Below are 13,726 nucleotides of genomic sequence, written 5' to 3'. Positions count from 1 at the left end.
GTCTTCTGTGACAGATCATCTTCTGTCAACACTTGCAGTATTACTTTTTCCATACTTTTACATTTAAAGAAATGAGAGCTAACATCGGTTATTGCGGCCTGCTGAGGGAGCTAGGGGATTGATTCCAACTCGCTCAGTTTCTACTCTGGCTGGTAATCCCATAATGGATATCAAAGTTTTCCTAAATTTCCCTATTTCTTCTGCCAATACATCTCTAGTTATAAACTCAGATTGCTGCCTCTGCTCCTGGTGTACATTTCCAAAAATAGATTCCCCTTGAACAGGGCGAATCTCAGCCTGACTCCTTTCCGGAATCCGACTCCTCCCTCGACCTCTACCTCTACCTCTACCCCTTCCACGACCTCTACTCCTTGAAGCGTAAGTTGGAGGATTAACAAGAGATTCATCCCTTTCTTCAGATGCAGGGCGGGCAGTTCTCTCTGATCTTCGTGATCGACTAGACATCTGCAGATATTTAGTATTAAATATCACGTATTCACATTCCCAAATATAATATGGTATCCGAGTATAGGTATGTACCTGTAAATTCATAATTACATTGGCCATTTGTAATTCGAATTCACCTTACATACTGCCCTCTTTAACCCATTATATTTTATTCCCAGTATTACTAATTATGTCTGGGACTCTTAACATGCAAATTATAGTTTAAGTTTAGGCATTATGCTTTGAATACCTAAATCTCTTAAACTAAGGCTCTGATACCACTTCTATAACACCTCCAAAGACCACATTTGCATTTAACACATATTTCATTACATAGAAATACATTTTTACATCACATGGTCCCACTAGTACAAGGATTCTTATATGTACAAAATGTACATATGAAAAATTCCAAAACAAAATCCTGTACTATCACATGTAAACAACATGTATTCTCCAAAATAAGTAATCTTAAGCAGATCTCCAAAAGCAGATATCAGGTTAGGAAAATAATCATATTTTTCCTTTCCCCTTATTATCCCTGGACCCCGTAGTTCCTGCACCGCATATTTTTAAAACAGAAAATGAGGGTTAAACCAGAAGGGTCTAATGAGTGAATCCCTTCTTTGCAAATGCAGGGTGATAAACACCAAATTATAATAAAATATCTTCGCTCAGGAATATTTTGCAATACAATCAAATAATGCAATCCTCAATGACATGAAAAATAGGATAAACTCAAGAACCTCAGTTCTAATTATAAAATACATCTGCTTAAAGATCCAACGTTCCCAATATGAAACAAATATTGTAACCAAAACTTCTTTGAATCATCAGACCAATCCTTTGTAAATATTAACTGAAAGATTTAAGGCAATACTTGCCCTTTATGACAAACCATTTTTCCCTTCTCAATAACATCTAAATTATTATTTCTAATAGAAATAATATCTCTAATTCATCAGGTCACAAATAAATGATGACTCAAAGTTATTAAATTCGATTAGTAACAATAATAAGAGTTATAATACTATCCATATATGACAATGCCTCTCTTATTCCAAGTACACCTCTCCTTAATATGTCACCCTTATTCTTCCATCAAAACAGGGCTACTTATCAGAACAGACAAAAGTCACCACGTCTGGGGGAACTACCTCTTAAAATAAGTTTCATACCAAAACAGACATATGTCACCATGCTTGGTAGAAACAGTTCACAAAATCCAATTCCATACCAAAACAGACTTACGTCACCACGCTTGGTATGAATGTTTTCCAAAATATAGTTTCATACCAAAACAGACTTTCGTCACCACGCTTGGTAGGAACATTTCCCAAAATCCAGTTTCATACCAAAACAGACTTTCGTCACCACGCTTGGTAGGAACATATCTTTTATTTAAAAAGATATAAAATACTCCTTTTTACAATAACATAATTAAACCCAATAATAGACATTATTAAATTCTATAAATGATTATGCTTTAATACTTGAAAATTTATCAAATATAAGTCACCCGGACAACTTATCCGGATAAACAACCAGGACAAGTCTTTGTCCGATTTATAAATCCGGTCAACACTTAGCTTTTGTCCGATATACTAATCTGGATAATGCTTGGTCGATTTTAAGACTAAATCATACGACCCCTCATCGATTTAAAACTAAACCGGTTAACTCATGTCTGGTTTAAGGTAATCCGGACAACACACTTGTCCAATTTACAATTAGTCCGTATGACCCTCAAGCGATTTAAGGCTTAAACCACATAATGTCTGGTCATGTTCATACTTCTCCGTTCAAAACCTTTATCGGGTTTATATATTTCAAGATTCCACTAACTCATAAAATTGCACAACACTTATCCGGTTTACAGTTAAATCGGACAACACGTGTTCGGTTTAAAAGTAATCCGGTCACCTTTTATCCGAATAAGACCTAAATCGCGCAACTCTTTTTAAAGACAATATGCAGTTCTTTATAAAACAATTATCCAAAGCTTTAAAAGAGATTTTTAGAAATACTCACCTTAAAGACAAAAACTCATATTTGAAGAAGATGAATGCGTGGTCAAAATATCACAGGACAACCTTCTCTCTAATTCTCTCAAAATTTCTAAATGACGCAAGAAAACTTTGTCTGATAACTCATCCCTTATATTTATACTTTCCCTACATGGAATGTCGGCTATACTCTCACCCCCACATGCATGCATATAAAAAAATCATGCATACATATAACTCATGCACACTTATGCATACATATTAATATTATGTATATACATATATATATATATAACATATATATCTATATATACCCACATAATATGCATATATCCCATGCATGATATACACATACTTACGTAATTAACCCATGTAAGCATGTATCCACATAAACAATTAATTCACATTATAAATACCTTGGGTAATAACCAAGACCCGGTTATCACATAAAGTTTTAGCATTTGTTGGGAAATGAGGAACCAATAGTAAATACTAGTCACCTTCTTGATATATGTGGATTTTTGGTCCAATGAAGTTTTTGAAAGGTGGTGGATGCATATGGGGTGCATGCCCATGCATAACCTCAAGCCCCTTTTTTATTCTCCTTAGTACTTCACTTACTATAAATAGTAAGGAGGGAGAATCTAAAAAGTTTTGGATACTAGTTTTAGTAAAAACGAAACACTGGCAAAAGACTTGATTGAAAGAAAGAAGAATTAGAGCTTCCAGTGAGGTCTTCGTTCTAAAGGTCAGTGTTACTTGGCTTTGATAATTTATGAGTTATTACCTTTCATATAAAAATTGCTTGTGTTATAATGTTAGTTATCATTTTACTAAGTCTGTGATGAAAGTTCATCACTCAAAGCTTCATCCGGATTGAGCCTTCATCGCTCAAAGCTTCATCTGATAAGACCCTTCATCGTTCAAGGTATTAACCGGATTGGACCTTCATCGCTCACAGTTTTGTCTGGATTGGGCCCTCATCGCCCACAGTGTTGTCCCATAAGGACCCTCACCGCTCAAAGTGTCGTCCGATAAGGACCCTCGTCGATCAAAGTGTTGTTCAGATGACCCTCATTGCTCACAGTGTTGTCCGATAAAGATGTTTTTGACCGATAGATGAAACGGTGGTGTAACCGCGATAGATAAAATGGCGGTGTAACCGCGATAGATGAAACGGCGGTGTAACTGCGATAGATGTTTGATAATTTATCATTAAAAATCAAGTATGAATTGTATTAGAGTATTACAATAGATTTTATTTAAAGAAGGAAAATTCACTCACTAGACCATTCGGTCTAACCATCAGTTGTTGTAATAATAGTATATTTTGCAGGTCATCAATAATCAAAGGATAAAGGCAAAGGAAAGATGTGACAGAATCATAGAAGAAAGTTTTTGTTATGACAATATTTTTGTTAATTCAGACTTTTGGATTAATTTTTTGTGAACACACTAAAAATGTTTGTAAATATTGGAACCTGATTTATGTTATAGCATGAATTATGTTCGGTAGTACTTTTGTACAAGGTGGGTTATTACATTTGGTATCAGAGCCTTAGTTTAAAAGATCTAGGTATTTTTCTTATAGTTAGACTTAAACTAGACACTTTAAGTTTGTGATAAAGGTTCCACTAGGATTTTGAACCTAGGAATGTGTTATAATTGGGCCTAAAGTTACGACAAGTATGGTAGATGTAGATTACATACGACTAATGTAATCATGTGTTTAAGGTGCCTGTTGGAACATGAACATATCATTATACAAAAATATGTGATTAATTGTATACATGTTGATTGTGGCAGATAAAGAGTTACAAGTTTTAAGTAAGATGGCAGATAATCCTATTTGTTCAGGGAGGAATGTACCTGTGAATTCTGAAGAAGGGAATATCGCTGGAAAAACTTCTACAGGCCACATAAGAGGTCGGGGAAGAGGAAACTTGAACACTGAAATAAATCCATAAATTGCTACAACTGTAGAAACAAGGAATCGAGGTCGGGGCCAAGGAAGAGGTGTTCAATAAAAAATTCATACAAAAAGAGAAATGTCAATACAAGAAAGTTCAACATCAGGTCGTGGAAGAGGTAGAACAAGGGGCAAAGGTCGTGCTTATAACCCTAGGTTTATTACTTAGGAAATGTTAACCGCTGAGCTAAAAAAATTTCAGGACAATCTGGTAAATCTGTTAGGGCGTTCCACTCAGTATAATGCAGAAGGAATGGTGAACCCAAATTCTTATGAAGAATTTGGGCCAAGTACACCGGTGACAACTACACCACCTACTTCATCTATTACCGAAGGGAGGCGATGTTAAAATATTTCTTGCATGCAAGATTCCTAAGTTTTCTGGAGAACGTGATCTTGTCAAAGCCATGTGTTGGCTTAAAGAAATCGAATTAAGTTTAAAGACTAGTAAAAGTGTGAAAGAAGATAAAGTAATATTTGTTGTGCCAAGATTAGTGGTCTAGTGCACTGTATTGGTGGGAAATCATGATGAGTTCAGATCCGAACATTTTGGAGACAATGTCGTGGGTAAGAATTTATAGCAAAATTTAAAGTTCATTATTGTCCTGAAGTTGCGGTCCAAAAGCTAGAAGATGATTTTCTTCTATTAGAGTAGGGCAACATGACGATGCATCAGTACACTGAGGTATTCATGCAACAATCTCGAGTTGCCTAAGACTACGTTGCTACTGAAAGCAGCAAAGTAAGGAAATATATTTGGGGTTTGGAGTCTAATCTCAGAAAGTTTGTAATTTTTAGAAACCCGGTTACATTTCAAGCTGCAGTTGATGCTGCAGAAATCCTGGAACAGGATATCAATCATCAACCACAATGAAAAGCTAAGGAGAAAAGGAAAGGGAAAGCAATAACAGTTGAATTATGTAGACCTAGATTTGTTGGAAACCAGAATCGTCCAACGTCAAAGTTTACTGATATGTCATAAAATACATCAAGAAGAATGTAATAATGACCAACGAACATGTTATAAATGTCAAGAATCAGGCCATATAGCTAGAGATTTCCGAATGGTATGAAGATGTTTTACATGTAATTCCTCCCAACATATTAATGATGATTGACCACAAGCTAAGGAACGGGGATCTGGTTCTGCTGGGGGACGGGGAACTGGTTATTTTGGGGGTTGAGGATCTAGTTATGCTGGGGATTATCCACCCAACTGGGGACCAATGTTTAATCGCAATGTTCCTAGCAGTCATGGAGAAATAAGATGTGGAGAGCAGTAGCTAGGGGACGAGCCTTTCAGATGATGAGAGGAAAGGCTGAAGAAAATCTTGAAGTGGTGACAGGTACATTCTTTGTTAATTCAGTATGTGCCAAAATCTTATTTGATTCCAGTGCAAATCATTCTTTTGAGTCTCCATCATTTGTTGAATGGGCATGTTTAAAATCTAAAGTATTAGATGAAGTATTCATAGTAGAAAGAACAAATGATAGTGAGGTATCAGTTAAGAAAGTTTTTGATGATTGTTCTATATCAGTAGAATGGTGTGAGGTACCCATCCAATTATTTCCTATGCCGTTAAGAGAATTTGATATAATTGTGGGAATGGATTGGTTGGCTAAAAACCAAGCCAATATAATTCATATAGATTTACCGGGGAAGGTACCGGTTATAATCTATGGTGATAGACGAGATCGTTATTCCAGCCTTGTATCCGTCCTAAAAGCTTGGAAGTATGTACAGAAGAGGTGTATCAGTTTTTTCACTTATGTCATCGATATAAAGAAAGAAAAGAATAAGATGGAGGATATTCCTGTTTTAAGTGAATTTCCAAAAGTATTTCCAGAAGACCTATCAAGTTTACCTCCTAATCGGTCGATATTTCATATCGAGTTGTTACCTAGAGTTGCGCCAGTTGCTCGTTCACCATATAGGTTAGCTCCATCGGAATTGAAGGAGTTAATATCACAACTAAAAGAGTTGCTGGATAAAGGTTTTATCCGACCGAGTACATCTCCTTGGGGTGCATCGGTATTTTTTGTGACGAAGAAAGACGGATCGATGAGAATGTGTATCAATTACCATGAGTTAAATAAGTTGACAATCAAGAACAAGTATCCTCTCCCAAGAATTGATGATTTATTTGATCAATTGACTGGGGTTAGTTACTTTTCAAAGATTGATCTATGATCCGAGTATCATCAGTTAAAAATACAAGAGGAAGATGTATCAAAAACAACATTTCGTACATGCTATGGGCACTACGAGTTTCTGGTAATTTCGTTTGGATTTACAAATGCACCAGCGGCATTCATGGACATGATGAATAAGGGGTTTTGTCCGTATCTCGATAAGTTTGTTATTGTCTTTATCGATGATATACTGATATATTCTTGATCCAAGGAACCACGTGAATCATCTGCGACTAATTCTAGAACTTTTAAAACAAGAAAAGTTGTATGCAAAGATGTCAAAATGTGAGTTTTGGATACGAGAAGTCCAATTTCTAGGCCATGTTATTTTTGAGGTGGGTATTAAGATAGATCCCCTCAAAATTGAATCCATCGAGAAGTGGGAAGCACCGAAAATACCAACAGAAATCATGAGTTTTCTGGGATTGGCGGGTTATTATCGAAAGTTTTAAACAAGATTTTTCTCATATTGCTACACCGTTAACCGAGTTGACGAAAAAGAATGTGAAGTTTGAATGGAAAGAGGTACACGCTGAGGCTTTTTAGATGTTAAAAGATAAACTGTGTGGCGCGCCAATTCTATCCTTACTTGATGGTAGAGATGGCCAAATGGACCCGGCCCGGCCCGTAACCACCGGAGGACCGGAACAGGGACCGGAGAGGGACCGGAACCGGCCCGGGACCGGTATGGACCGGTTGTGGACCGCCGGTTATGAACCGGTTATGGATTTTAACGTTTTTTAGGACCGAGACCGGTTAAGACCGGAACCGGTTATGTAACCGGCTATAGGACCGGCCCGGCCCGGCCCGCCCCGGTCAACAAAAGTCAACGTGTATATATATATATATATAACAAAACGTATTTATAAAATTAAACGTATATATATACATATATATATATATATAACAAAACATATTTTTAAACATATTTATAAAATTAAACGTATACATATATAACAAAACATATTTTTAAACGTATTTATAATAAAACGTATTTATATAAAACATATTAAAAATAACATATTACAAACATATTAATAACATATTAAAAATAAATACGTTTAATTTTATAAATACGTTTAAATATATGTTTTGTTATATATATATATATATATATATATATGTATATAAATTTATTAATTACCAAAAATTTGAAAAAAAAAATATTTTTTTTGCAAAGGACCGGTCGTAACCGGTTATGGGACCGGACGGCGTAACCGGTTAGGGGCAAGCTTGACCGGTTATAGTGTTTTTCATCGGAACTGGGACCGAAACCGGGACCGGTTATAGACGGTTTTTGTCCCGATTAGGACCGGCCGTAACCGGTTAAGGCCCGGCCCGGGACCGATTTTTGGCCATCTCTACTTGATGGTACAGAATATTTTGTGGTCTATAGTGATGCCCCGAAACTGGGATTGGGTTGTGTATTAATGCAACATGAAAAGGTTATTTATTATGCCTCAAGGTAGTTAAAGGATCATGAAAAGCAATATCCTACCCATGATATGGAGTTGGAGCTGTAGTTTTTGCTTTAAAAATATGGAGGCATTACTTGTATGAGACTAAGTGCCAAATTTTTACTAATCATAAAAGTTTGCAGCATTTATTCCATCAGAAAGAATTGAATATGCGCCAAAGACGATGGTTGGAGCTGGTTAATGATTATGACTGTGAGATCTTGTATCATCCAGGCAAGGCGAATGTGGTAGCTGACGCGTTAAGCCGTAAAGAAAAGAGTGATACAATTAAAGCTATAGCATTAAGAGCTGAGTTCTTGCCAAGCATTCACGAAGAACTGCAAAGATCTCAAAGCGAAGCTGTGAGAAAAGACAAGATCAAGCAAGAATGATTTGGTGGGGTGATATCTGATTTAGTAAAAGACAGTCGGAAATTGTTGTGTTTTCATAGTAAAGTATGGGTACCGTGCTATGGTAATCTCAAGGAACGAATTTTAAGTGAAGCTCACAAATCTCGTTTTTCCATCTACACGGGTACAAATAAAATGTATCGAGATATGAAACAATTCTACTAGTGGTCGGGCATGAAGAAGGATATAGCGAGACATGTTAATCAATGTATGACATGCATGCAAGTGAAAATAGAGCATCAACGACCCTACGATAAGTTGCAATCGTTAGAAATTCCAATTTGGAAATAAGATCACATTACTATGCATTTCATAACCAAATTACCGAGAACACCAGAGGGGTTTAATGCTATATGGGTTGTTGTGGATCGATTATCTAAGTCTACTCATTTCTTACTAATGAAAGAATCGTATTCTATGGACCGGCTAGCAAAATTGTATATTGATGAAGTGGTAACACGTCACGCTGTACCATTATCCATTATTACTGATCGATACAGTCGATTCACGTATATGTTTTGGAAGAGTTTCCAAAGAGAAATGTGTTCACAAATAAAGTTAAGCACGACTTATCAACCACATACCATTGGACAAAGTGCACGAACGATCCAGTCGCTCGAAGACATGCTTCGGGCATGTGTTATTGACTTTGTAGGATATGGGGTAGTCAACCTTTAATTGAGTTTTCCTACGATAACAACTATCACTTAAGTATGCAGGTGGCACCTTTTGAAATATTGTAGGGAGAAAATGTCGAACGTCGCTGTGTTGGAATGAAGTGGGAGAGAAATAATTGGCTGGACCTGATATAGTTCAGCTGACAACAGATAAGATTAATCAAATTCGTGAACGAATAAAAGTAGCCCAGGATCAGCAGAAAAGTTACGCTCATAAACGTCGTAAGCCGATTAAGTTTCAAGTTGAAAGTGATGCTGAAAGTATCACCTTGGAAAGGGGTGGTTCGATTTGGAAATAAGGGTAAATTGAGCCCAAGGTATGTTGGACTGTTTCCTATCATTGAACGAGTTGGAGAAGTGGCATACAAACTAGAGCTTCCTAGGGAATTAAGTGGTATTCATAACACTTTTCATGTATCAAACCTAAGAAAGTGTCTAGCAAACCCAGAAGTAGTTATGCCACTACCAGAAATCAAAATTTATGAAAGGTTGTGTTTTGAAGAAACTCCTGAAGCTATCACATATTTCAAAGTAAAAACACTGAGAAATAAAGAGATTGGGTTAGTGAAAGTTCAGTGGCATTTTTATAAGGGGTGGAAGCCACTTGGGAACCCGAGTCTAAGATACGAGTAAAATATCCTTATTTGTTTACTTAATGGAATTCTGGGACGGAATTCTTAAGGAGGAGATATTGTAATAATTAGTGTTCAGTTATAATTGATCGGGTTTCAAAAACAAATACCTATGGAAATTCAGGGGTAAAGTTTTTACATTTGTTTGAAAATGAGGGACCAATAGTAAATATTGGTCACCTCCGTGATGTATGTGGATTTTTGGTCCAATGAAGTTTTTAGAAGGTGATGGATGCACATGGAGGGTGCATGACCATGCACCGCCTCAAACCCCCCTTTTTTATTCTCCTTAGTACTTCACTTACTATAAATAGTAAGGAGGAAGAATCTGAAAAGGGACTAGCAAAAGACTTGATTGAAAGAAAGAAGAATTATTGCTTTCAGTGAGCTCTTCATTCTAAAGGTGAGTGTTACATGGCTTTGATAACTTGTGAGTTATTACGCTTCATATAGAACTGCTTGTGTTATAATGTTAGATATCATTTTACTAAGTATGTTATGAAAATTCATCGCTCAAAGCTTCATTCAATAAGGCCCTTCATCGTTCAAGGTATTAACCGGATTGGACCCTTATCGCTCACAGTATTGTCCGGATTGGTCCCTCATCGCTCATAGTGTTGCCCGATAAGGACCCTCACCACTCAAAGTGTTTCCGGATTGACTCTCATCGCTCACAGTATTGTCCGATAAGGATGTTTTTGACTGATAAATTAAATGACGGTGTAACCGTGATAGATGAAATGGCGGTGTAACCGCGATAGATGTTTGATAATTTATCATTAAAAATTAGGTCTTAATTGTATTAGACTATTACAACAGATTTTATTTAAAGGAAGGAAATTCACTCATTAGACCTTTCGGTCTAACCCTCAATTGTTGTAATAATCTATTTTGCAAGTCATCAATCATCAAAGGATAAAGGCAAAGGAAAGATGTGATAGAAGAAAGTTTTTGTTATGACTAGATTTTTGTTAATTCAGAGTTTTGGGTTAGTTTTTTGTGAACACACTAGAAATGTTTGTAAATATGGAAACCTGATGTATGCTATAACATGAGTTCTGTTCGTTAGTACTTTTGTACATTGTGGGTTATTACATAAAGGGAAGTTGGAAGTGTTATAACTTTACATCTATTATTTGATGAACACAAATTTTGTAGAAGCTGTGAAATACATGAGCTGTGAATTTGTTATATTCAAGTCATGTAATTTGTGAGAAAATGTTTGTTGTAACTTTTGACAACGATGTGTATATTTGGGACTAGTGTGTATTATTTGAATTTCATGTTAAATGAAACATGTATGTTTTATGCAAATATGGGATGGGGTGTTACAAAAAATAAACAATTTTTTGATATGAAGCCAACAATATGAACTCAAAGTAATAAGCAATATCAACATGACTAGCAAGTGATCTATTATCACAAAAACAGTAAGGAAACTCACTTGAGTTCCAAGCCTAAAATGCACCCTTAGGCTATTATTAAACCAACCGAGCACCTGAATTGAGATTACCAAAAGACGGGTTATTACTTCTATTATACCCTATAACGGAATACAATAACTCCCTTAGATGACAACCTAAAATGCAGCCCAAACTACTTCTCTGTCAAAAGTCAAAATTTGAGATACAGTGGTTACGAGACCTGGCACGTGGCCAAGGTCATGGGACAACCTGCGGAACTCACTGCCCCTGCACAGTTCTTGCTCGAGATTTACAGCTCCATTTCTCAAATTTGTAATGATTTCTACTAACATTAAGGTGCATAGATTCACAAAATAAAAGATTAATCATTCCCCAACACTTCTCTACTCTCATCCAATTAAAGAATTTAAGAATTCTTAACCAAATGATGAAATCAAACAAATCTATAAAGGGTTGGATCAATTCCAACCCAAACACCATGGGAGATTGATTAAGGATCCCTCATGAAACCCAATATTGAAAGGATTTCATTCCATATTATCTCTTTCTCCCATAAAATTTCCCAACCACAATATAGAGTCTAAAACCCTAAATTAAAATTCAACCACAATTAAAGGAACATAAGAAAGGATGAAGTTTGTACTAGAATTGAAGATCTCAGGCTTGTTACTCTTCATTCTTCGAGATATTTCTTCTTCCCACCAATTTTCTCTCCCAAGCGATCACATACTCACTTCATTTCAACCGATCACAATGAGGTAAAACTTGAAGACCCATTCATTTAACTTAATATTTACACTCTTGCCCTTGCACATAGACCACAATTCAACTTCATCCTCCATCGTTATTTAAATACCCAAAAGTATGAAATTGGGTTATTACGATTATCTTGAGGATTTTGACTTCGACAAGTTTTACCAATATGCTAATCAATGGTTGTTTGTATGGATACCAAGTTCAGCATTTTCTATTTGTGATCTGGGAATGAAATAAAGATACATGAATGGAGTTGTGTAGGCGTTGGTTTTTTGTTGGCCGCTTTCTTCTTGTGGTTTGATATTGCTTGTCTCTTTGATTTTGTTGTCTATTTTGGCTCCGAGTGGTACTGCTTCTTGCAAACCTTATATTTTGTTTTTCTTCTCTAATCTAATCCTTTTTTTTTATAATATATTGTTGGTTTTAAATAAACAGAGTGAAAATGAGAGGACAATCGGGTAAACATTATTCAATCCCTTTTGATGCGTGATAAAAAGCACACAAACTTGTTACGCATCACTATATTTTAAAAATTCATTTTTAGTAAAGTTTATAAATATTTAAAACACCCCCAAACTTTGTAGGGGTGTTATGATCATTTAAGATCAATTCAATTGAAGTTTGAAGGACTAAAATCGGACGAAAAATTATGGAGTAACCAAATTGAAACATTTTTAATAGTTGATCGTTATCTAATGTAATTTTACTTTGTCAAATAAATAAATTTTACAATTTGTCTTATATTTCTTACGCTATCAAAAAGACGAGAAATGTTCATGACATCTCTTAGGGTGCGTTTGGTTTGCAGGAATGGAATGGAACTGGATTTAAAATCCATTTCAATCTTGTGTTTGGTTTGTAGGATTGGTAGGATTTAAAATCATGGGATTCATTTACAATCCCGTGACCGATGGATTTTAGAATCCTTTGGAAGCACATGGTTTTTTAAAAATCCATTCCTGTGGGATTTGTTTTGCCCTAACTCACGTCTCCATCGCATCCTCCATTTCTCCTCCATTTTCATCGCTCACCGTCTCCTCCACCCTCCTCCGTCGTCGTCTCCATCGATTGAGCACACTGTGGTCGTCTCCAGCTCCGTAGCTTTCTCCCACGGTGGTCGTCTCTGTCTCCATCGCTTTCTCCCACCGTGGCCGTCTCCATCTCCGTCACTTTCTTCCATGGTGGTCGTCTCCATCGCCGAACCTTTTTCTATTCTCATCAATTTCTGCTTATCGAAGACAGGTAGGATTTAATGTTTCCGATTTCTACTTGCTTCGACTACGACTTCACAATACGATTTCTGTTCCGATTTGTACTTCTATTTCTGCATATTGTACTTCGATTTCTGCATATTCTGTTCCGATTTGTACTTACAATTTTTGCATCAATAGAACTTCATGTCATAGCTACACAAATAATTACTTAATAACAGCCTCAACAAATTAGAATTCTACAAATAAATATGCATTTTGGATGAAAAAGTTTGATTGTTAACAGATAGTTTTGAGAAAATGAAAGAGATTTGGTGACTAAAATAATTACAAAAGAAAAAAAAATCTCAATTCAAATCCTGCAAACCAAACATGATTTATAAAGGAATGGATTTCAAATCCAATCCAAATCCTGCAAACCAAACACAGGAATGGATTTTAAATCCAATCCAATCCAAATCCCTCCAAATTCAAATCCCTCCTGCAAATTCAAATCCCTCATAAACATTCTTGCAAACCAAACGCACCCTTAGTTTAGCTAATG

The 13,726-nt window shown here is 36.0% G+C and overlaps 1 protein-coding gene across 1 annotated transcript; it reads right to left on the bottom strand.

The window, feature by feature from the left end:
- Window positions 1-78: 78 nt before the first annotated feature.
- On the bottom strand, window positions 79-13,166 carry LOC112519981. The gene is made up of 2 exons (XM_025128286.1): window positions 13,050-13,166; window positions 79-465 (listed from the first exon to the last, which is right to left on the bottom strand). Exons 1-2 carry the CDS (start codon window positions 13,164-13,166, stop codon window positions 79-81), a joined length of 504 nt encoding a protein of 167 aa, XP_024984054.1.
- Window positions 13,167-13,726: the final 560 nt, after the last annotated feature.

The sequence above is a fragment of the Cynara cardunculus genome, assembly GCF_001531365.2.
Source record: "Cynara cardunculus var. scolymus isolate 2C chromosome LG 10, CcrdV1, whole genome shotgun sequence".
NCBI classification, from domain to species: domain Eukaryota; kingdom Viridiplantae; phylum Streptophyta; class Magnoliopsida; order Asterales; family Asteraceae; genus Cynara; species Cynara cardunculus.
The sequence above is the reverse complement of the archived record's forward strand: the minus strand, read 5'-3'. Positions and strand labels throughout refer to the sequence as shown.